We start from the raw sequence: 24,728 nt of genomic DNA on the forward strand, positions 1-24,728 counted from the left end.
TGGCCAAAAAGATAATTATTAGTTTAACTTCCAGTAAAACCAAGTCCTGATCGTGTTTAAATAGAGATGGGCAATGAGGCATGTAATTACTCACAAGTAGAAAACATGTTTGATTTGCAGAGAAAAAAAAATGAAACAGCCATTGTTAAGGAAGAAGGGGTTGGGAAGAAGAGTAAAGGTAAAGACTCTTTCAGGTCAAACTCAACTCCTGCGGACTTCAAGGAGGTGTCTGTGTAGATTTCAGAAAGGATGATGAATCACCATTCTTCCCTATAGCTAAAAGCCCATGCCAGAGCACAACGTAAGTATCACAGACGTTTAAGCAGGCAGTGAATCTCACGTGAATCAAACCCTTTGATGCTAAGCCAAAAACTCCAATCAGATTATAAAGTCGTTTGTATAGCACATTACTTATTAGAATACAACACAAATATATAAATAAATGTTCCTTAGGCCCCCACCTTCCAGGAAATGTTAAACCCCTTCTACAGGTGAAGAAAAAAACCCTTACCATTTGCTTTACATACCTCTGTTATACATATATCTCTATTATATGTACTCATTATGTCTCCAAAACTATCTGAAGAATATGTTTCTGTAATTAACACTTCCCTGTCTTCCATCTTTAAGTCCATTAAATTTCAGTGCCCTTCCCCTCATGCAGTGTCAGAGAAATCCTTTGTCACAATAAACGGCTATGTTAAAAAGCACAACGATAAGAACCCCAGTTTTCACAGGCTGGCCTCTTAGGAAGAATGATTTTGTAAGAATACAACAAAACAGCAGGTTGCAGAGACGCGTGCCCCAGAATCCAGAAGGTAACAGAGACGCTTGGGGAGAAAATGCAAAAGGGAATGGGATCAATCAATCTTACAAACAATAATTAAAATGATGAGATCCGCATCAAGTATAAAAACAGTTATCACCATTTCTGTGCTGTGGTCTGTAGATCCAGCTCTCATCCTCTTCCACTTGCTGCCCACATATGGCTGTGAGTTCACCATCACTGCGAAATAACCTTTTTGTTTGCTTGGACAGCGTCGAAAAGTTTATCCAGCTTACAGCACGTGAAAGGGAGCCTGGATTAGATTTAAACCGCAGTGATTTTGAGGAACTCTCCTGTTTCATTTTCTCTAAAAAAAAAACGACAACTGCAACACGCAACAATTACGAACTCTTTTAAGACTTCTCCCGTTCCTTTTCCTTTACTATCCGTCGGCGTGCGTATGTGTTTTCAAGGAAGTAACACACTTGTCCTTTTTTAGAACTCCATCCAGCATGAAAGCAAGTGGCTATACAGTTCTGCTTTTGCCCACAGTGCTTTCCAAGCTGCCAAGCACCACACAATGGAGACAAGAAAAACAGACTGGCACCCTGAAAACAACCTTCAGGAAAGCAGATTAGGACAGACTAGAAGCACAATCTCGACAGGCACAGATTTTGGCTTTTCCCAACTTTCATCCAAAGTCCATCTCCTCTCTCCGATATCCGTCTCCAGTAATAAGCTTGCAATCCAGTCTCCTCTCCTATTGCGGAGAAAAGCCAACGGCTCCTTCGCTCAGAAAGAAACACACGCGGTTAACAAGTTGCCCGGCGAGGATATAAATTACCGCAGCTCTCTCTTTGCTGGGTGGAAAAGGCATTCCGATTCCGAAGCGCAGCCATCAAGCTTCTGCCTTTAATGAACGAGCTCAGAGAAGGATCTCCAAAAGGATTCCCTTCGACAATAAGCTTGGCTATAGCTATCAGTGAGGATTAGGGTGAAATATGATAGGCTTCCGCTTCTAAAGGCGCAGCTATAGAGACAGTAAACTCCTCCCTTCCAGGGCACGGAGCTAACAACAGTTCAAACTTCAGAGCAGGAAACACAGAAGTAAAATAACGCAGCGGCATCTAAGTTGATTTACACAAGGGGGGATCAAAAACTCAGTAACTGAGTAACACTTACTGTATTTTTTTTTTTAATACCAGACATGCATTAGATATATAAAATTGTTGCTTGTTTTAGTGTTACTTCTATTGGTGGGGTGAACAGGAATTGTAAATAAGGAGTAAGTTTTTAATATTCAACTGTTTTTCTGCTCAGTTCTTACCATCAGTATTATTATGTATTCCTCTAGTTTAATGTTTATGGTTTTTTAGCCTTATATATGGTTATATGCTTAAAATATAAAGCTATATTTTAATCCATTTCAGGATTCATCACTAGATTAGGATTTTGCTAATAAAGCAACTAAACAAATGAAAACCACTCATCGGGGTCCACTGCTGGGTATTTCTTAAATTATGGGGGGAACGATCAAAGGTACAACAGCAAAAACAAGGACAGCAAGGTGGAGTGCGTTTTCTGTCTCTGTGCTTTTAAGGATCTTGGCGGTAACATTTGCATGTTAAGGACGGACAGAATGGTAGTCCAAAGGGGTAGCTCCTGAAGATGTATTAAAAAATGGAAGACACATTTCTAGGTCCACATACTCTGGGAGCATCAGAGTCTGTTCTGCAGAAATCTTTGGAAACCCACTTGCACAGGGTTATTTCCAGAACTGCAAAACACTGCCAGCTATTCTGATGTGGTAAAATTAGCAAAGGATAAAGAATGGAGTGTGCCCCCAATTATTGAGTAAATGATGTACCCTAAGCCATATTGTTGCTTCAGCAAGCAGAAGCATACTTTCTTAAGAAAAACTAGCTAAGCAGGACTTTCAAAGCATTTTAAACAGCCCTTTCTCCCTGAAAAGTTAGGGTTGTGTGACTCATAATGAAAAGATAACGTTCAACCCTCTGTCGGGGAAGCAAACAGCTAAGTATTGTATCAGGTTACTTATGAATCAGCTGACTTTTGGCTCCTTGAACAATAGATTAGCCAACTGTCTTTAGTAAATAATTGAATAGGTTGTATTTATATTGAATTAGCTTTGAAGAATAGCACATGCACATCAGACTGTTTCTTTTTCTCTCTCTCATGCCAACGCAAAAGAAAATATACTGTATGACAAATATATGCTTAATTGCCACCACTAGTATAACTTCAGCCATACAATTCATACAACTGTACTGACCATAGTAAGCAATACATCAGGAAGTGTGAATTATAGTATCTAGTAGGCTGCAGATTAAGTGAATATAAAGGAAATGGGAAAATGGGGATTTCAGCTTTCTAGTTACATTTCAGAACTCTGGCCAGAAACTAGATTTTCAGTCAAATATATTCAAAGAATATCAATCTTGATTTCCCAGCTGGATATTGTACAGTAGTATACACTAATGTCAGAAAACGACAGACACGGGTTCGGTTATCCAGTAGACAGAAGTTTTTATTGGGCACGTTTGCAAAGGTGGGTCCCTCCCGCAGCAATGGAGGAACCCCGAAGCAAGGTCTGACAGGTTTTTATACCCCCTATCTGTCCTCCCCCTCCTACGAGGGCTTGGCTCACAATCTCACCTTTTTTACCGCCCCGGAGCGCCGCTAATTAACCGCAAAACCGCAGGCATTCCACTTTCCGAATCCAATCAGCGCAATACACATTCCAATCCCCACTTGACCCGACAGCCGCCCCCTGCCGTTTCTCTTCACTCTGGTGCGAACGTGCCTCTTGCCTGCAGTCCTTCCTCCCTCCTGCCGTCCCCCCAAGGCTGCCCCATGGTGCACAGCGCTCTCCCCTAGCAAACATGGTTCGTTTGAGGCCCTCACTTCTCCCTGCCTTCTCACAATCCCCCCTTTTTCTTTTCACGCCTCTGTTGGGCCTCAAACCTGACTAACAGGATTGCTCCCTTGTCCCGGACCCGGGGCTTCACACACTGGGACAGGTAATTCCCACAAGCAGGGAGGCATTGCATTAGGCAACATACTAGGACCAGTAAGGCAATGAAGCCAATGGCTAGTACAGAAAGTTGTTTTAACCAAGCAAAGTTAGGTAACCAACTAGTGAGCCACGACCAATTCCATCCCTCTGGATCCTCGGATATGCGAGAGGCTAAGGTCTTCAACTTGGCTAGTTTTGCTTCAATATAATTCTCATTGTTGGTTAGGTTAAAGCAACAAAGACCTTGAAAAGATTCACAGCCTTGTCCTGCCCTTAATAGGAGATAGTCTATAGCTATCCGATTTTGAATGACCACCCTCCTGATCTCAGTGACTTCTTCAGTGAGGGCTGCAATGAGAGAGGATGTAAGGTTGACACTTTTAGCCAGGAGGCAGGCCACCTTCCTTAGGTCCAGGTAAGTTCTTCCGCTTAGTGCAGGAACCCCTACTAAGGAGAGGGCCAGAGCCATGGCTTCTGTTTTGGACAAGAGTGTCACATCACTCTCACAATCAGATGGCAGCTCCCTTTTTCTTTTTTTTCTTTTGATGGGTGCGCTTGCATTGGAGGCAGGGCATATAAAGAGGTCAGGCGCCCTATGGCACAAGGGCCCCCTGAACTATAGGCTGGAACATAGGTGTAAGCTTCATGTCCACATAACAAAAAGAAACCTTTAGGTAGGTATAGAGGGGTTGAGGCGTAAGGGATATTATAGATCCCTCCACAAGTGAAAGCAGGACCTTTTGAGGGCAATGGGGGGGTACGGTTCTGGGTATTGTTGAAATATACACATTGAGTTGCATTGGTTATCCCCAAGAGATTTAGAGCCATTTGCCTTTGATTAGTCCAGGGTCTTGGTATGGGAGAAGACCCAAAATGATAGAACATCCCCCCCACGGGGATCATCCCCAGTGATCAAAGCTGTCTGTGCCAATTCTATGCCTTTATGTTGGTCATCTCCTCCCCTGCCTTAGTTCAGTTCCTTTTAAGTTTTACTTTGAGTCCGTCTCCCGGTTGGGCAGTCCATGGTCGGGCCCCTGTCAGGTCCGAACCGCTGATTCAGTTGTCAGGAGAACTTGGTATGGTCCCTCCCAAGACGGCTTCAGCTTCTCATCCTTCCACGTCTTTATCAGGACCCAATCCTCTGGCTTGTGGGGGTGTTGGTCTTTCAGCAAGGGGGCCGTTGAGCGAGGAGTCCCTGTTTTCTTAGAGACAAGAGAGATTGTGACAGTACCAAGAGATACTTTCTCAGGAAGGCATCCTTTAGCTCAGGGATAGGCTCTCCCATTGGAGCCAGGAAAGGTCTTCCCATCATCAGCTCGAATGGGGAGACCCCCACATCCTTGCGAGGGGCTGTCCGCATTCGAAGCAGGGCAACCGGAAGTGTCTTTGTCCAAGGTAGCCCTGTTTCCAGCCCCAGTTTGGTGAGATGTTGCTTCAACACCCCGTTGGCCCTTCCCACAGCTTTACAGTGTCTACCAAAGCCTGCACCCCCCGTGAGACCCTTCGTGCAGTTTCTCCACCATCCCCCTCATGTCAGCACGGCTCACTACTGGGGTCCCCTCAATTATAACCCAATGACCTGCTTCCTCCCTGCAACCTTCCCTTTCCAGCAGCTGTGAGTAAACCCCGTTCCAGCCAAATTTTCCCGAAAGTGTGCACTACTCCCCAGGCATATCGCGAGTCTGTGTAGACGGTGAGGGACACTCCCTTTCCCAACTCTAGTGCCCGTTTCAAAGCGTGCACTTCACACAGCTGAGCCGACCAGTCCGCTGGTAGTGCCCCCTTCTCTATTGTCTCTCCCTCCGCCGTCACTATCGCATATCCTGACTTCCTTTGTCCCTGCTCTACTCGGCTAGACCCATCCACAAACCAGACCTCACCCTCCTCCAGCGGGACCGCCTGCAGGTCCTCCCGGGTCTTTGTTTGCAGCTGCAACAGGGTGGAGCACTCGTGCTCCGCCGGCTCCCATTCTTTCCGCTCCCCCGCAAGAAACTCCGCTGGGTTCAAATTCCTGTCTGTTCCTACCACCACATCAGGACTTATCCGGAGAACTGTCTCATATTTCAACATCCTCCCTTCTGTCATCCAAGCAGCCGCCTGCTGACTAAGCACACTTAAGATCTGATGGGGTGAATGGACAATCACGGGGCTCCCAAAAGTGAGTTTTTTCCCTTCTGTCACTAGCACAGCAGCGGCAGCCACTGCCTGCACACAAGTCGGCCATCCCCTCACCACTGGTTCTAGGGCTTTGCTCAGGAAGGCCACTGGTTGATATTTCCCAGCCCGTCTCTGAGTCAGCACTCCAATGGCAGTTCCCCCATGGGCTGTAACGTATAGGTGAAAGGGGGGCCAAGTTCGGTAGAGCCAGAGCCGGGGCCGTCACCAGGCTCCTTCGTAATTCCCCCACTTCTCTGTGTCCCCGTCTGTCCATTCTACCCTGTCAGATGATCCTTTCAACTTCTCATACAGAAACTGAGCCTTGCTCATGTACTCATCTATCCATAGCCGGCAATATCCTACTAGACCCAGAAACCGCCGCACCTCCGTTTTAGTATGAGGGGGCTTCAACTGCATTATCCCCTGTATCCGAGAAGGATCAATCAACTTCTCGCCCTTCCGGAGTACATGTCCTAAATACTTGACCTCCCTTTCCACAAATTGGACCTTCCCTTTTGACACCTTCAATCCTTCCTCAGCCAACCAGTTCAATAAAGCCACTGAGTCTTCTCTCACCTTTACTTCCTTCTCTCCAGACACCAACAAATCATCCACATACTGCAGCACCCGAGAACCCCCAGGGGCCCGGAACCCCTGGAGTTTCTCTTCCAATGCCTGTCCAAACAAGAGGGGGCTCTCGGTGTACCCCTGGGGCAGCACCGTCCATCTCAGTTGTTGCTTCAGCCCACGCCTCCCATCCCGGGACAGCGGGTATTGGGCTTGCCGCAAACCCGTCACCCCTGGTTTCAAGGGGATGCTAATTGGGGCTATGCGAAACCGCCCCGCCCCCCCCTCCCCTCCCTCAGGGTTCACAACCTCCACGTCCGCCTCTCGCAACAAACACATCCTTTCTGCCTGTTCCACATTCCACAGCTCTACTACTAGACTACCCATTAGATCCCTTCCCAGCAAGTTCACTCTCGCCTGTGGGATCAGTAATACATCTGCAGTTACCTCCTTCCCATTCCACTCCAGTCTCACTCCCTCCAGTACGTCTGCCTTGACCGGAGAGCCTCCCACCCCCATCACCGATACCGACGTGCCCCGGGATTTCGCAATCCCTGGGATCGGTTGGCACAGCGATGTTCGAGAGGCTCCGGTGTCCACGAGGAACTGCTGTTCCTCGCCGGTGGGACCCACCGTGATGTTTACCAAGGGTTCCCCGTGGGTCCCGGTTGGGGAACCATGACCCCCCTAGTCGTACAGGGGGAAACTCCTCTCATGTTCTCCCGATGTTCAGCATTATTGGGATCCCAATTTGGGTCTGCCAGAGGGAATTTAGTATCTGCGGCCAGGGCATTTGGGACATTTGCATTCCTTTGCTCCCAAGCCCCGAGCGCAGCTCGCCGAATCTGGCCCCTCTCTTCTGGCGTATAGAGGTGGGCTAAAATGTAATTCAGTTCCCCCAGGAGTATTCCACCGGGCCGAGAAAAAGTTCCAATTGTTCGGCGGCAGTATGGGCGTTCTCTTGCATACGAGGGAGGGTCCTTTTTAATTCCCTCAACTCACTGGGTTTGATGGGAACCGTTACGTAACTGGTGACGGCCACCCCCTGTGCGTTCGTTCCGTTCGGGACTTCCCGGACGGGGAAGGCACTGGCCAACCTTAGACTAAAGGGCACGTTCTGAATGTCTTGGTTCAGCTGGTCCAGCTCTTTCCGCAGCCCGGGATAGGGTGGGGGCGCCGGAGGGGGAGCGATAGGAAGAGGAGGAGGAGGAGGAGGTGGCGGCCCCCATTGAGGTCTAGTCAGCCAGAGGTCCTCCTCATCCTCCTGTTCTTTTTGGACAAAAATTTTGGCTAACTTGGGTCGAGGCCCCTCCCAATGAACATGGAACCAGACTTCCACATAGGGTTCCTGTGTTAACATTTTATGCTCCACAATGTAGTTTTTTAGTTGGGTCACCCAGTAATTACTGGGGATTCCAATGGTAGGGGAATTCGGGGTCCACTAGTGGATATTTTCGCCATTCTTTAGTGCACAAAGTTATCATGGTCGGTTTTTCCAGACCCCTGGTGAATGGACACAACCAGGGTGTCTCCCACTGTTGCAACAATTGTCCTAATGGAGAATCCGTGGGGATTCCCCCTACTGCGTTTTTCCCATTGGCCCCTGGCCTTACACTCTTACTCTGCGCCTTACCCATCCTTCCTGACTACGTTTCCCACCTTACAGAAGGTCCCGGACTCTTCTGTCCCCTTGCGGCGTCCAACGCCTCGTAACCACGCTAATCTCCCCGAGATTATGGGTAGGCTGTACTCACCAGACCTCCCGGAGGTCTCCTCGTCGGCCGACTTCCTCTTTACTTCTGTCTGACTGGCGATTGGAGTCCCGTCCTGGACCCGACTCCGGGGAAAACGGGAGACACCTCAACGGGGTGTTACGGCCGATTACTCACCGGTTCCCCACAGTCCGGTCCACGTCGAGGACTCCTGGCTGGCTCGCCAATTTTGTCAGAAAACGACAGACACGGGTTCGGTTATCCAGTAGACAGAAGTTTTTATTGGGCACGTTTGCAAAGGTGGGTCCCTCCCGCAGCAATGGAGGAACCCCGAAGCAAGGTCTGACAGGTTTTTATACCCCCTATCTGTCCTCCCCCTCCTACGAGGGCTTGGCTCACAATCTCACCTTTTTTACCGCCCCGGAGCGCCGCTAATTAACCGCAAAACCGCAGGCATTCCACTTTCCGAATCCAATCAGCGCAATACACATTCCAATCCCCACTTGACCCGACAGCCGCCCCCTGCCGTTTCTCTTCACTCTGGTGCGAACGTGCCTCTTGCCTGCAGTCCTTCCTCCCTCCTGCCGTCCCCCCCAAGGCTGCCCCATGGTGCACAGCGCTCTCCCCTAGCAAACATGGTTCATTTGAGGCCCTCACTTCTCCCTGCCTTCTCACACTAATTTTATGACAACTGAGAATTCTACACAAGTAATGAGGTCTCACATATTTTAGAGCATAGTGTCAATTTGCTGTAATACTTAATGGAACAGAATGAAACCATCCCAATTTATTTTGATCAGGCAGGGTTGTTATATCTGTTCATATATATGAAGCAATTGTTACGTTTGAGTGTTTGTATGTCAGAGTTTCAAAAATACCTCACAAAGTAATTTCCTACACAACAGAAGCAGATGGGGGGCAAAAGCTTGCAAATTTGGAGAATTTAAATTTGCTGGAAAGGTGAACATAGTAACATAAAACATACAAAACTGAAATGAATAACACTGAGTTCTTTAACAACTACCCCTAAAAGGTATTATTGCAATCTGAGTGTATAATCCAACCCAATCCAGCGATACAGAAGCGTTTTGCCACTCTCTTATTCCAGGTTGGTTTCTTTGATTTCCCAGTCTTGTCTCCCCACTGATATTTTCTTATGGTCTCCCATCCAAATATGAACCAGGTCTAATTCTATTTAGCTTTGTAAAATCGGCTAGCTTTAAAGAGGCACTGGTGCATCCCCTCGTCAAGAAGCCATCACTGGATTCCACTATACTGGACAATTTTTGTCCAGTCTCCCACCTCCCCTTTTTAGAGAAGGAGGTGGTGTTGCAGTTCCAGAGGATCCTGGAGGAAATGGATTATCTGGACCCCTTCCAGTCAGGTTTCAGGCCTGGATTTGAGACAGAAACGGCATTGGTCACACTCATGGATGATCTCTGGCAGGAGAAGGATGGGGGTAGTGCATCCATCCTTGCTCTTCTTGAACTCTCAGTGGCTTTCAGTACCATCGACCATGGTATCCTTTTGGGTTGACTTAGGGAGCTGGGAGTGGGCAGTGCAGTTCTGCACTGGTTCTCTTCCTTCCTCCAAGGTTGATCCCAATCGGTGTTGATTGGGAGTGAGAGATCCAGCCCATGGCCCCTTCATTATGGGGTGCTGCAGGGTTCAGTACTCTCTCCACTCCTTTACATGAAACCACTGGGTGAGATCATCCGCCACCATGAGATGAGGTATCATCTATATGCAGATGATACCCAGCTATACATCTCCATCCCAGGTGACTTGAGTGATACTGTAGCCACCCTTTCACTGTGCCTGGAGGCTGTGGGGGCCTGGATGGGGAACAACAGGCTTCAACTGAACCCTGGTAAGATGGAGTGGCTGTGGATTGGAGGCCCCTCCATCTGTATCTGAGGATTTAACATCTTTGTTTTGGATGGGGTTGCACTGCCCCAGACAGACCCAGTGTGTAATCTGGGGGTCCTCCTGGACTCGTGACTGCTGCTTGAGGCACTCATGACCAGGAGGTCTTTTGCCCATCTTTGTGTGGTGCGCTAGTTATGCCCCTTCTTGAATCAGGAGGCTCTCTGGTCAGTCCCTGATGCCCTGGTCATCTCTTGGCTAGACTATTGCAATGTGCTCTACATTGGGCTACCCTTGAAGAGTATACAGAAGCTACAGCTGGTTCAAAATGCAGCCACACAGATGATATTAGGTGCCCCTAGGATGGCACTTTTGCTGCAGGAGCTGTATTTGGTGCCAGTTTGCTTCCTGGTCCAATTCAAGGTGTTGGTTATCACCTTTATACCTGAGGGACCATCTCATCCCCATTACATCAACCCATTCCACCCGGTCAGGCAGAAAGGGCATGCTGCAGACCCCGTCAATGAGACAATGTTGGCTGGTGGGGCCCAGGAGGAGAACCTTCTCTGCCGTTGCCCTTGCCCTTTGGATTATTCTCCCCCCAGAGGTGTGGTGGGCCCCTACCCTCCTAGCTTTCTGGAAAGGACTAAAGACCTGGCTCTGCCAGCGTGCGTGGGGCGACATGAGCTCTAACCATCTCTGGGGGTGGTTAGCGCCCTGACAACGCTACCTGAATTATTCGCCAACTCTCCATCTTTCTTGGAAGCTATTTATTATTAGGATTGTTTTTATATTGTATTTTAATGAATTTTATCTCTGCTGTAAATCACCCAGAGTCATTTCAATGAGATGGGCGGTGACAAATTTGATATATAAATAAATAAAATAAATAATGTACTTGGGCATTCCTTAGGCTTCCTAAACTGTCTTGTGCCTTGCCTTGCAGAGGAGAATAAGACTAGAATTCAAATAAAGTCAAACTACCTATGTTAAATAAGGAGTGGGGAGCTCCATTATGTGCTTTTCTTTTTAAATATTAAAACTAAATATGCAGGTGCGTTGGCTGGATTTAAAATTAATGAGGACAAAACAAAGATACTGACAAAGAATATGAAGATGGAAGACCAAAAAGAATCGTCTGTAAAAACTGGTTTTGAGAAAAAAGTGAAATATTAGGGTATCATTTTAACTAACATGAATTGTATGTTATTTCAAAATAATGATGTTAAAGTATGGAATGAAATTAAGAAGGATTTATTAGGGTTGGAAAAATTACAATTGTCATTGTTGGGAAGAATTTCTGTGGTAAAAATGAATGTGTTACCTAGAATATTATTCCTGGTTCAGACAATACCTGTTTTGAGAACTGATCCACCATTTAAGATAGAAGACTACAGAAATACCAATAATGGAGGAGTGGATTGTGAAGATAGCTGAATTTGCAGAAATGGCTAAATTGACTTGTTTGATCAAGGAGGGAACTACAATTACTTTTATAAAAGACTGGAAACCTTTATAGTCTTTTTGCTGAAAATACATGAAAAATGAACTGCTGATTTGGGGATTTATTGATTAAAAAGGTTTGTTTATGGGAAGAAGGGAGCTACAGGTAGTCCTCAACTTATGACCATTTGTTTAGCAACCTTTCAAAGTTATGGCAATGCTGAAAAAAGTGACTTATGAACAGTCCTTGCACTTATGACCATCACACCGTCCCCACAGTTACATGGCTAAAATTCAGACGCTTGGCAACCAACATGTATTTATGACAGTTGCAGCATCCCGGGGTCATGGGTTCGCCATTTGTGAACTTCCCAGGAGGCTTCCAACAAGCAAAGTCAATAGGGGAAGCTGGATTTGCTTAACAATCACGGCAAAAAAGGTTATAAAATTTGGTGCGGTCACGTGATGTTTTGCTTAACGACGGCACTGCTTAACCATGAATTTTCTGGTCCCTATTGTGGTCATGTCGAGGATTACCTGTATGATATGCAATATGGGAGGGTGGAGAAGGTAATTATTATGTTTGTAACTGCTGCAAAGAAGATCAGAAGTCGCTTCTATAAATATCTTTTTCTTGCTTTTTTGTTATTCACTTTTTCTTTTACCCTTTTATAATCTTTTTCTATTTCTCCTTCTGTGTTTCTGTCTTTGCAAAATCTTCTTTTAATAAAAATTATTTTAAAAGAACACTAAATATGCAGGATCCCAATAGCATTGTCACTACAACATGCAGGCTTCACTTGTTTCTCCCCCATAATGGTCTTGCTAAGGATAGCTCATCTCTTGCTATTAGGGAGCATCTGGAAGAAAAAGAAACAATTAAAGCTGGAAAAAGAGGAAGAGGCAAGTATAAGCATTCACTTCAAGAGACCTGAGGTTGTATAATAAGAGGCCCAAATATGGAGATAAAAATCCTCCCAGAAACAGAATAGAGGATCCAAGCTCCGTCTGTTTTTTTAACCTTTTTGTACATGCATCATGACTACCACCTGGATTTTTTTTTTTACCATACCTCATGGACATCCCTAAAAAGAACCCAAGACAGAATGACTACAACATGGCAAAGCTCCAAAACATATTTTCCTGCCCTTCTCGATGCTTGGTCTTTTGGTGCAAGAGGCAGGTTTGGCTTCATCTGGAAAAAGCAGGAAAAATTCTCTTTGGTTTACAGGAATTTTGTCTTGCCGAGGTCACCAAGGATTTCACAAAAGCAGTGATATGGGGCTTCTTTTCTCTGGGAGTCAATTCTATTTTCTATAGAAATGCTGGGAAGAGAAATGAATCAAGCTTTATTGCTTGGCTGGGAAAGTAAGATTGCCCAACAGAGAATGTGGGTGAATAACCAACTGCTGGTCTCCAAAGACTACTGTTATAAAATAGCAATAAAGAAAGCAAAAGATGGAGCACATTCTGACTAGCTTTAGACAAAGCTAAGCAAAGAGGCATTCTAGAAGGATTGTCAATATAGAAGAAGTTGAAAAAGAGTATTTTTCAAAAGCTTGATTGACCCATTACTGAGAAACCCATTACTGACTGGCTTAGCACATGACCAGTATTCATATAACTTTTTTTTAAAGTTCAAATACTAAAATACAAAAGAAAAAAAACTACACTGAGTAGTGATAACACAATAAAAACCTAAATATATTATAGTGGTAAAGTGAACTAAACATAACAAAAATTATGGTAATTATAATAACATTATGTGAAGAATTAGCTCTCGTGAGATGTCTATAATCCTGGGAAAGGTGGAAGGAAAGAGAAAAAGAGGATGACCAGCAGCAAGATAGATGGACTCGATTACAGCAGTGATGGGTACACTCTTGGAAGATCTGAAGGACCACTTAGAGACAGGTTGTCCTGATAGGGTAGAAGAAATGTTTCCTCTTTTGGAAAAGGAGTCCTTACCTAAGAATTGAGAAATAACAATTTCTCAACAAAAACAAAAAGCAGGAAAGCTTATTTTCTTTTAAGCATCTGAATAAAAAGGAAGACAAAAATAAAGTTTCTTGTTCTAAATTGACTGAAATTGCCTATTTTTAATTTTTTTAAAAAAAATTGTTTATAAATAAAGCAGTTCATTCAAAATATAAAAAGAAAAAGAAAATTGAGAGACAATAGCAAATAAATTAATATCTCTTTTTCCTCACAGGCAGAAAAGGATGACGGAAATTAGGAGGATCTTCTTTCTCTTCTGCTCAGACATCAATCAATTTTTCCTGGGATCAGACTTTGCCAAAACTAAGAGAATGCTACATTTTGGCTGGTAAAATCATGCCTATGAAATAGAAAGTTTTAGAAAAAATTCCGAAAAAGTTCAAATACCACTTTTTAATTTAATTTTTTATATTATACTTTGAAGGTTTGTTTAAGTCAAAACCTTCAAAAGTGTGATAGTGAATAGCAAACACACTTGGCATACTCATCAGGATGAGAATGACTTGTTCTCTAGAGACTAGCAAAATACTTTGCTTCCAGCTCTGAGGATTCCAAGAGAATAGAGATCATCTCATCTCTAAGTTCTACTCAACTCAAATATTGATAGGGAATTGAGGCTTGGAAGCATGCTTCCCACCTTTCTTTCCTTGGAAAGTGACAGAGAAAGAAGCAAGCAAAGTTAAGAGGTTCCTGTAGGTAGTGACTTCATCTCAAAGCAGTCTCTGAAGCCCCACAATTCTTACCTCTTTCAAATTCTGAGAACTGCAAGGAGGAAGGAAGGATTCTTTAGTTCAATGGTTCCTGACTTGTCATCATAAAAGATCACCAAATCTTGCCAGATATTGATCTTCCAGCATGAATTCTTGCAAGATTCTAATGTCATTGTCCAAAATCTCACAAGAACGTTATACTGTAAATGTGGTGTTCAGATATAATTTTAATCAATTTTTTTTTAAAAAAATACATTTTATTTAATGCTGTTGTTCTGCAGACATATCTGGGGATCTGCCATGATGACCACGGGCACCAAATTGCCAAGCCCTGGTGATCCTCACAAGATCTAGATGATGTTAGTGATCTGCATAAAGAAAAATGTAGGAAGCAATGTTTTAAGCTGTTGCTTGGCAGAACAGTTATAAATTTCTCTGTCAATTTCTCTTTGAAACTTTTTTTCTTGGTTGGGAGAAGAAATGACTGTCCTTGTGGGTGGAAGTAGTTGCCTTCAGCCAGCTGGCCAAGGAAGTGAATCTGGAGCCCTAATTTTGAGTTTAACAAAGTAAGGATAGTAAAAAGTGGCAGAATCCCATATATATTTGACTACTCTGTGCTTTTGGAACGTCCTCATCATACTTTAATCCTTGCAATTCTTATAATTTAATTTTTAATGAATCAGTGTAGCAACTTGTGAATTTTCAAACATTCACAACTGTTATATACTAAGGGAGTTTTAAAAATAGTATTTATTAACATCTTTCTGCAAGAAAATAGCCTTCAAAATACATGAAAATCCATAATTAAAAAGAAAATAAGCAGCATACAGCAGTTAAAACAAGCTTAATCGTTGGCTTCAAACAACACAGCTATGAACAGCTATGTAATTCATTTTGAGTTATGTGTAGGATACTTTTGGCTCTGCTAACCAGAAAACATACTCATAAGTAAATTAAAACAAACCATGCAGACATTTTCTAGTTAGTTGTGTCTGGAGGAACCCTGCAGAAAAATCAGTAGGCTGGAAAGAAACTGCTGATAGCTGTTTCCCATTAAATCACTCAGCCATTAAATTAATAAGCAATTCTTATGGCTTACTGTGTCATTCAGATGCTGTAATCGACTGTAAATGCTGAATTCTTAACCAACATTACCAACATTCATACTTCTTCAGACACTGTTTTATGAAAAAAATATACAGAACAACTAGAAATTTAAGAGTTCACATCAAAGTTCATAGCCCTGGGAAAATCTTGATATTCCAGTGTGTCTACCTTTGTAATTAAACAGTCCTATGCAACTATTTCTTAACTTCTATTTATTCTCTTTAAAATTGTAATAAATAGCTATTCCAGGCAATTGTTGAGAATATGAACAATTATTCACACTGTCATTTGTTACAAACCCCTTTTAGTAGACTAGAGCTGCATACAGGAATAGGAAGGAAAGAAGAAAGGCTTTCCTTCTTTTTCCATTGTGTCAATCTACAAAGCAAAATGAGAATGCAAATGGCATACAACAAATCTAATCAAGATTAGAGTGCTAGCTTGTTAAAGTTATCTTAACGAGTTGCTTGTATCAAAACTATCATTATAAATATTTTAAAATATGCTAATGTCAGAAGTGACATTCAGTTTTCTAATGTATAGACCTTATATTACCTACATAAGATATAGCCACAAGATGGCAGTGTAAAATAATTAATACTGCCTTACTACTCCAAGCATCTAAAAGGTTGTCAACTAAGCAACCTTAGAAACATGAGCAGTAAATAAGGCCATAAGCATAATAACAGTGGAGAATATAGAAATAATGTTCCAAATCTGTATTGTACACCATTGGTCTGGAAAGGAATAATTTAGTTAAAACTGTTTGTCAAAACCCTGGCCATTAATTTTTTTTTTTTTTTTAGATTGTCTCCTTAATCTAGACCAGTGATGGAGAATCTTTTGGGCTTGGCTTGTCAAAATTCGGAAAATGCCTAACTTGACTCTGCTGGCATGTCACCCCCCCCCCCCACAAACAAAAGAGAAACAATTCTTTACATATTCATTTATTTAAAAAATAATGCAGTCCAATCATGTATAGTATTATGTATTATATAAAGAAACGTCAAATAATTACAAAAATGAAATACGAGTAAAACAAACTCAGTTTCTTTGGTAATTCAAACAGGGAGAATAGTTGTTGGGTGTTGGTGAACGCTGGCGTGTCACCCAAAACATCGTGGCGTGTCACCTTTGACACATGTGTCATAGATTCTCCATCACTGATCTAGACAATGCTGCCTTTCTCTGATGTCTGTTGTATTCCGGAAAGACCAATACATTAATCAAATCTCTTCCAGACCAATGCTGGTACAGACTGTTAAAAAAAATATGTATTTTTTATATGATAGGAAAAAGTGAAAGGGAACACACAGAAGGTAAAATGTTAGCTCCACATAACATAATCAATAACTTAGTTAATATAGGTAAGAGTTTCTTTTGCTGTAATAGCCCTTTTTAAAAGAGTATTTCCTAAGCATTGAACAAGTTCTGCCTTCACTCACAACATTTCAGTTATTCCAAACACCCATTGTTTAAAAACTAGCACTGCATTTTTCTAAAACCTTCTTAAAGATAGAACTGCACCCAGGGCTCAAACAATCCTGCAGGATGTGGTGGGAATTTGCAAAACTGAATTTGTGGGAAAGGTGTATTTCTCTGTTCCCATGTTTCCAAAGTCAGCAGGAACAAATGACGCTGGAAGCAAGGAATCTCTTCACGATTTCCCTTCATTTGTTCAACTTTCTAGTTTCTCTCTTTTTGCCTTTGCAGCTCAGTTCACAGTATGAATACATAATTGTGCATCTAATCTATCAATGTCCATAAAAATAATCTGTTGTGCATGGACATGATCATTCATATCCAACATCTGTATAGACATGTAGGGCTACTAAACATTTTCTCAAAAAGAATCCTCCATTCATTGTTAGCTTTTTTATAGATTCTGTCTTGAATACAGAGAAACATTGATATGACACAAGCCATATGAGTTATCAGTGAACAAGCATAACTATTGCCTCCAAAAAGCACAGCATGAAACACAGCCACAGGCAGTTCTTTTTCAGTTGTGTGTAGGATACCTTTGAGTGTGTTAACCAATTGTGAACCCACAGTTTGTATCTACTGGTCATCTGAATTTTTGTAGCCCACATATGGGGCCATAACATATACCATTTGCTAAGTGGGAACTAAGGTTGTAATAATAAATGCTTGCCTTTCCTACTGCTTTACTAGTGAAATGTTTGCAATATTTGTCTCCACTGCTAAATAAAATAGCTGAGTTTATGGCAGAGATACCTGGCACTCTAGGCAATCTAACTCCCCCATCTCCTCTACCCCTGATTAGGCTGTAAACATACAGTAGAAGCGAGTCTGGCTGGTGGGGCTGAGTGGAATTTGCAGGATTAAGGAGGCATTTGCAGAAGAGAATCCACAAGCAAGTCAGTATCTGTCCCCTATTTCTGTAATTTCAGCAGAGGTAGATTTGGAAGCATGTATTTGTAGTAGTAATATGGAATGTATATTATTTTTAAAAAAATATTTCCTGCCAGTGACCTTGTCCTCAACAAGAAGTTGATTCCAAACCACTTCAACCAAAGCAGCCTAGTAATTACATTTGATCCGATTCCTCTCGGGGATTTTTTCATTCCAGTAGAGATTTTTTTCAGCAATACTCCAAAAAGAAAGTGCCACATTGAAAACTCTGATGAGTTAGTATATTATGTCCCCATGTGTTTTTCAACCTTGGGTATAGATGAGGTTGTGGCTTCATAGAAAAGAAATCTTTTGTGGCAAGCTATTCTAGAGTGTTTTAACCACAAATAACTACTGTATTCTCTTCTTTTAGAGGAAAGTTTGAGTATGGGGAAATTTCTTTTCTAAAAAAGGAAAACAAATTGTTCCCAAAGAAAATGAATTAATTCAGATAATCTGCCAATTTTCATCTCCTGTGTGAAAGGCAAAACAGGTAAAGGATTGAATTCCAACAATGTCACTAGCCAGCTGTTTCATTTTCTATATAAACACCTCCTGGGAGTCCTCAGAAAAGGTTTTGAAAGGTTTACTTTGAGATGCAGAAAGGAGAAAAGGGAAAATCCCACTATGTTAATGCACACACGTGGATAATGGATTTAGCCACGGTATCTAGCAAAATTTTAATTTTGTTTTCTTAAGAAGGACTTTTTAACAAATGTTGTAAATATTCACCTACCTTAGAATAAACAAGAGACAATTACATATTTATACACAAACAAGATATTCAAAATTAGACACTATACAGAACACAACATGCAATGACAACCTATAGAATAATTTTGAAATGGGAGGGGATAGTTTGCTGACAATGTGTTTCTTTAAAAAGATAACATATTTTATTTGATAGCAGCAGTTAAACCAAGGGTTCCCAAAACTCGGAATGTGCCCTCCTAGGGTGTGTAAAAAAATTCCAAAGGATGCATAAGAATGTGAAAGATTTAGAAAAAACATTAGCATTAAAAATATAGTATTTTTCAGATTAACATCCAACAGACCTGGATGATCAATGGGGTGGGCAGACTTATAGAGGGGGGGATAGAAGCAGTGCTGCAAAGATTGGCAGATGTGCAGTGGAAAGATTGGGCACTGAGTGGGCTAATGGGAAAAAAGAGAGGAAACACTGCAAAGGTTGATGAATGTACTATGAGAAGACCATGGTTGGGTGGGCTGATGAGAACAACTATGTCAGATCATTAGGGAAAGGGGAGATGGAAACCTGATACATCCCTTTACATGTATACAGAACAGGAGACAAATTTAATGGACATTTGGATGGGAGGAGGCATCAACATTTTTTTTAAAAAAATGGAATCCTTGAATTAAAGCATCCTGTTTTCTTGCAGAGTATTACAGTTTCAAGAAATTATTCTAGATCTTGCAAACAACATAATTACAGAGAAAAAACAAACAAATCTTATTTTGGCCCTTTAATGCTAGTCTCCTTGTCATTTATACTTGAAAAAATAAAATGATAGCTATAGATTCTCTTCGTCTTCTTTATAAGCTTTCTCACAAGATGTAAGTAATTAGCAACTTAAAAATATACTACTCATTCAAGAAGGACTAGCTATTAATAGCTGTTAATACTAATGGTTAAGAATTCTTACATCCTCTTAAAGCTTATGTTCAGCATTATTGTATTATATGATTATATTATATGATTATTCATCATTATTCTATTCAAGCTGATTTTAGATCTTCCTCCTCCAATCCTAGCAAAAGTCTTTTTCAACTTTGTTACTATGTCCAGAGTGTCAAAGTTTTCCACACATTACTGCCAACTTCTTTAGATATCTCCATTCTGGCCTAAACAAATGAATAAAAATAAATGACTGGCCTTTGATCATCCAGTAGAACCCAAAAGTTGCTTTCCATCTGCCCTTCAGTCAGCTGTCTTCCCGCTTCTCACAACGATAGTGCTCCTTCAGTAGCTGTATTTAGCTTTATTTTTTTTCATGTTTATGTTCAATAGCAGTTACAATCAAACCAAACCAAATCAAAATACACACAGTAACCGAACAAGAAGAAAGCTACAAATGGCAACAAATATTACAAACATAACAATATGGAGTTAATAATTGAAAAAAAATATACCAATGAAAGAGAACACACATATCCGAATGCCCCACAAATATTCTCTATGTGACACTAAAAGTGTTATATTTTGCACCTACTGTTTAAGTTACATAATGCAACCCCATTTTAAGAGACTTCTTTATAACTAGATGTTTGAATATTTATTCATGAACTTTATGATTTATGATCATACAATCAATACCTGTTAATCCCTAAACATAGATAGAAGTGTTCAGTACTTAAGCAGAAAACCATTTATGCATGGCGACAATCTGCTACTGCACTAGCAGTACCTTGGTTTGCTGCTAAAAAAAAGTAACCTACAAAGCTACATTGGTCAGTATTTTGGATCTTTTCTACTCCATACTCAAATATTGCTAAAATATATACATGTTGGGTACAGTATACTAAGACCTATAAAACAAGAAGCTTGATGCGTCCTTGGCATCTGCTTATTAGGGAGTCCACCCATCTGTCTTAGGAAACTAGCATTATTCTGTCTCTTTGTCCTTCTTTGTAGAACTGCAATGAAATACTGATTGGAGGTACTGAAGTGCTTAAGTGGAAAACTCTTCTTTGTTCTCCTTTTGCAATTTATTCACAATCAAAAACTATTTAGCAGCTCATCTCAAATTTCTTTTGCTTGTTAAAATTAAAATGCAGAAAACCTACAGTAGTGATTAAGAAAGAATTTGGTTGCAGGGACAAAGTTTACTAAGTTAGGTTGTTTCTTATTTTCACACAAAATTCTGAGTTCTGTTTTCATTTGTAGTATGATGACAGCAAGTAGCTCAACCAATAAAAAGGTATACCAAGGTGGAAGACACTGGTATGGTGGCAGAGACAGATATAAATCAATGACCACTAATTCTAACAAGGTACAAGCACGAAGGGGGAAAAAAAGATGACTAGAGAAAGAAATTAACATTTTCAGTTATTTTTTCTCACTTACTACCAAGAATTACTTCTTCACAATCAGAGACATTACTTCATATAAAGACAAAATCCTCATATAAAAATAGCATTGACCTTTACACATTAAAAGTCTTTCAATGTTTTTGCCTGCTTATAAACGTGAATGGGGAAAGTTTTTATTAATCAAAAGCTCTTGTTCAATTCATGGAATACAGAGGTCCTACCACTAAAGCCATTCTTTGAAGAACAGTAAAGAAAACAATATAATCTCCTCATATTATATTTTAAACTAAGCCAGGGAAATTCTTGTCTTTTCTCCCCAATTAGCCATGGTTTCCAATTAGTCTGAGATCAAAACATCACACTGATTCAATCCGCAGGACTGGGGGTATCCAATTAGAAAATAGGTACATCTAAGAGAATTAGAAAACTTCTTACAACAATTGAACAAAATAGAAATAAAAAATAGAGTTACAATGTATAGGGGGGATTACATAATACTAAGCGCCAATAAGTTTTAACAAACCATTTATCAATGATCATGCTTTCTTGAAAGTAGAGTACCCCCCCATCTATTCAATATGGGAAAACGATGGTTCAGACATGCACAAATACTGTATGCACAAACATCCCTGTCTCATCTGATTACAGTAGGTCTATCTGATCTACAGTGAGATGGCTGAATCAACTCCACTGAGAAACACAATGTCCTAAGTCAGGTGAGATGATCCACTGACACATATTTACAACTTCTGATACCGCAGCCAGACATGTGACATGTATTTGTGAATCCAATCAACTATACCATACATCTCTGTTCCTGAAGATGCCAGCTGCCTTTAGCCTGTGTTCCTGCAGCAGTGGAAACAGTCCACTTCAAGCCATCTTTTCTTAAGCAGTTCTTAAGTAGGTTCAGAGTACGGCTTAGAACCAGAATGTAGAATTCTAGAGCCTTTTGATTAAAATGGCATTTTCATATTAAGATAAAACAGAGAAGAGGTGGAGAGAATGTAGCAGGCACAGAAATAAGAGATCACAGCTAGAATATATATTTATAAATTCATGGCTTAAATAATTTGGTGAGGCTATCATGAAATCATTCACTCCTACAATATTCAAAAACAGTCTACTGTGCAAGTTCTCACTCTATATACAGCATAACAATAAACATTGGGCTGTCAGTAGAAAAAGTTTAAAACAACAGCCACTGTCCAACTACAGACAAGTTTATTTATTCTGTTCTACATTTATTTGAGAATAAATGAGGAAAAGCTGATAAAGGTAAATATAGGCCAATATAAATTATATATTCAGGTCTAGTTTCCCATTCTATAATCATGAATCAAAAAGCTTTCTTTTTCATATGCTAACATATTTTGAAAGTATTTCATTTTGTTTAATAACAAAGTAAACAAAGTAATTCACCAAACAGCCATATAACAAGGTAATATATACAGGAAGACAGCATCAGTATTTCTAGTTTCATATCATCACCAACATAATGTTTAGATGTCTACTAATATTCTGATCTATGTTTCGCCCCACAATTTTCTTTAAACAAAGAGAGCCAACCTTGTTTTTTGAGAAACTCAGAGGCAGTTAGCTCTATTATGCTGGGGAACATTCTTTCTCCTACACTGACTGCTTTTATTTTGTATCCAAATACCTGGCAAGAAATGAATGCAAAGAAACAAACAGAACTAGAGTCCTTCCCACTATAGAGCATAAGGAAGCCAAGACAAATACTGAAAAAAAGAATTATAAGGCAGCCAATTAAATACTGTACTTTGTTGGGAGGGTTTCTTGAAATTTAGGGAGAAACTATTTCCTTTATAAATCTTTAACTCCAGATCTTACTGGCAACGTTGTAGGAATCTCCAGGCTCTAAAAGCTGCATTCCCTCAGAACTGTAAACTGTGGCTTATCATATCTTCATCGTTCCTAGTAAGCAGGAATTCTCAGCAGTTTGTGCTTATTGTTTTATATGAACTCAGCAAACATAAATTTACAGAATAAGAGTAGCAATAATATGACAGTTACTTAGCAATCAGTAAATTCTCATTAAATGAGCTATAAACCAGATTAAGAAATTCTGGATTAGCATGCACCATGAGACTGAAAGAAACAAACAAGCAGACTTGTTTGTAGCTTCTGAAAAGTCCTTCAACAAAGACAGGAGCAGATATTCTTGGCATATCTTTTCTGGAGATTCAATTTAGTTATGCATAATAGTTTTTGGCCATAATTGGAGGATTTATCTGAAGCTCTTTTAAATCCCTCAATGCCATTCTCCATGTACACTTTAATTATGAGAGGCAGTAAAATATCATGATTAGAATGTCAGTTTAGAAAGACTTATATATTCAAACCTCTACTCAACAATCAATTTCATTGGGTAACTTTGGGCTAGTTGTTCTCCATCTCCTATCCTACCTCACAAGGTTGCTGTGATGATACAATGGGAAGGAATACACACATCTCTTAAATTATAATGGTTTCTTCAACTACTTACTTTTTCAAGCACATATAACTTACAAATAACATCTCCCCCCCCCCTTTTTTTTGGTGCCTTCAAGTCAGTCTTGACCCTGGTGGCTGCTTGGATAAGTCCCTGCAGTTTTCTTGGCAAGATTTCAGAAGTGGTTTGCCCTTGCCTATTTCCTACGGCTGAGAAAGAGTGACTGGCTCAAGGGCACCCAGCTGGCTTTGTGCCTAAGGCGGGACTAGAACTCCCCGTCTCCCAGTTTCTAGCCTGATACCTTCATCGCTACCCCGATTGGCTCTCTACATTTTCCCCATTATCAATGTTTAATTTGAATGATGGTATTCTTGAGTTATCACCACATAGGCTAAGATTTGCAGCCTAAAAATATGAGCCGGAATATTATAAGCATATGAAGAATAATGCATCTTGGAGAATGAAGGGTTTTAAAGAAAATAAATCTGCTTGTTGGGATTATTCACTCATGCTGAAAAATAATTTTTTAAAAGCTTAGAACAGTACCACATTTTCTAAAGTTTAGTACAGTCAGGAAACCATTTGTAACTGATACAATGAAAACAGAAACTATGGAATGTGTTGCATTAATTTAGCAAAGCTGTCCTGCTTCAAATCATGGGGATCACAGAAGATAGATATATAACCTTTATGTGCCAGGAATTTCTGCTCCAAGTATGAATATTCATTTTAAAAAGCCATTTAGAACTATTCGACTATTTCTGTGGTATTAGGGTTAACTTATTTTTGACAGACAGTTTCAGATCATATAAAGTAATTATGGTGACTGGATTTCTACAAAATTAGAAAAACAATGTGTGTGTGTATGTATATACATATACATATATGTATGTGTATATATTTTAAAAATCCTAATATAACTCAGGTAACATGCACTCATCATAGTCAACACTGAATTGCTCAGTTGCTTGAAATATTAATTACAAAGGTAGATAAATAATAGGCATAGTCACATATTTACCCTACTATTTTATAGGATAAATATGAAAATACATGTGTTACTCAAAATGTACCTCAGGATGCAGAATCCATAGCCCAAATTCATACTGAAAAAACTGAATGTCTCAAACTTAATAGTGATTAGCTATAAATAAATAATATATGCAACATATTATGAAACACCTTAAACAACACACTGTTCATTAAACTACATGGGTGAATAAGATTTCTGAATGACATTTATATTACAGCATAACTCTAGTTCTTGAAAATAGTTAAGTGCCTGCAAAGACATTTCCATTCCCACAAAGTTACTTGGATAATATTTTTCGGTTATCAAGATAAAGAGGACAGCTATCTACACTTCTTAAGAAGCCACCATAAAAAACGAGGATCTTTTTTGCAACAGCAAGCAAAAGCTATCATGCCAGAAAGACAGACA

At 40.7% G+C, this 24,728-nt stretch overlaps 1 protein-coding gene across 6 annotated transcripts in view; it reads right to left on the minus strand.

Moving 5' to 3' along the window:
- The window catches only part of NHSL1 (NHS like 1), a 161,842-nt gene that overhangs the window by 97,008 nt on the left and 40,106 nt on the right, over window positions 1-24,728 (minus strand). For 2 of the 6 annotated variants that reach the window (XM_088141416.1, XM_088141404.1), the window contains exon 1: window positions 927-1,728. The exons of 3 other annotated variants lie outside the window; for them this stretch is intronic. In XM_088141416.1, coding sequence (XP_087997542.1) covers window positions 927-1,128 — 202 coding nt within the window. In that variant the 5' untranslated portion in view covers window positions 1,129-1,728. Of the gene's footprint in view, window positions 1-926; window positions 1,729-24,728 lie in introns of those variants that run through there. One more of the 6 variants, XM_088141433.1, reaches the window with a different exon arrangement.

The sequence above is a fragment of the Python bivittatus genome, unplaced genomic scaffold (genome assembly GCF_059951505.1).
Source record: "Python bivittatus isolate LINGU-HERP-01145 unplaced genomic scaffold, Pbiv_v1 ctg000020_np1212, whole genome shotgun sequence".
Taxonomy (NCBI): Eukaryota; Metazoa; Chordata; class Lepidosauria; order Squamata; family Pythonidae; genus Python; species Python bivittatus.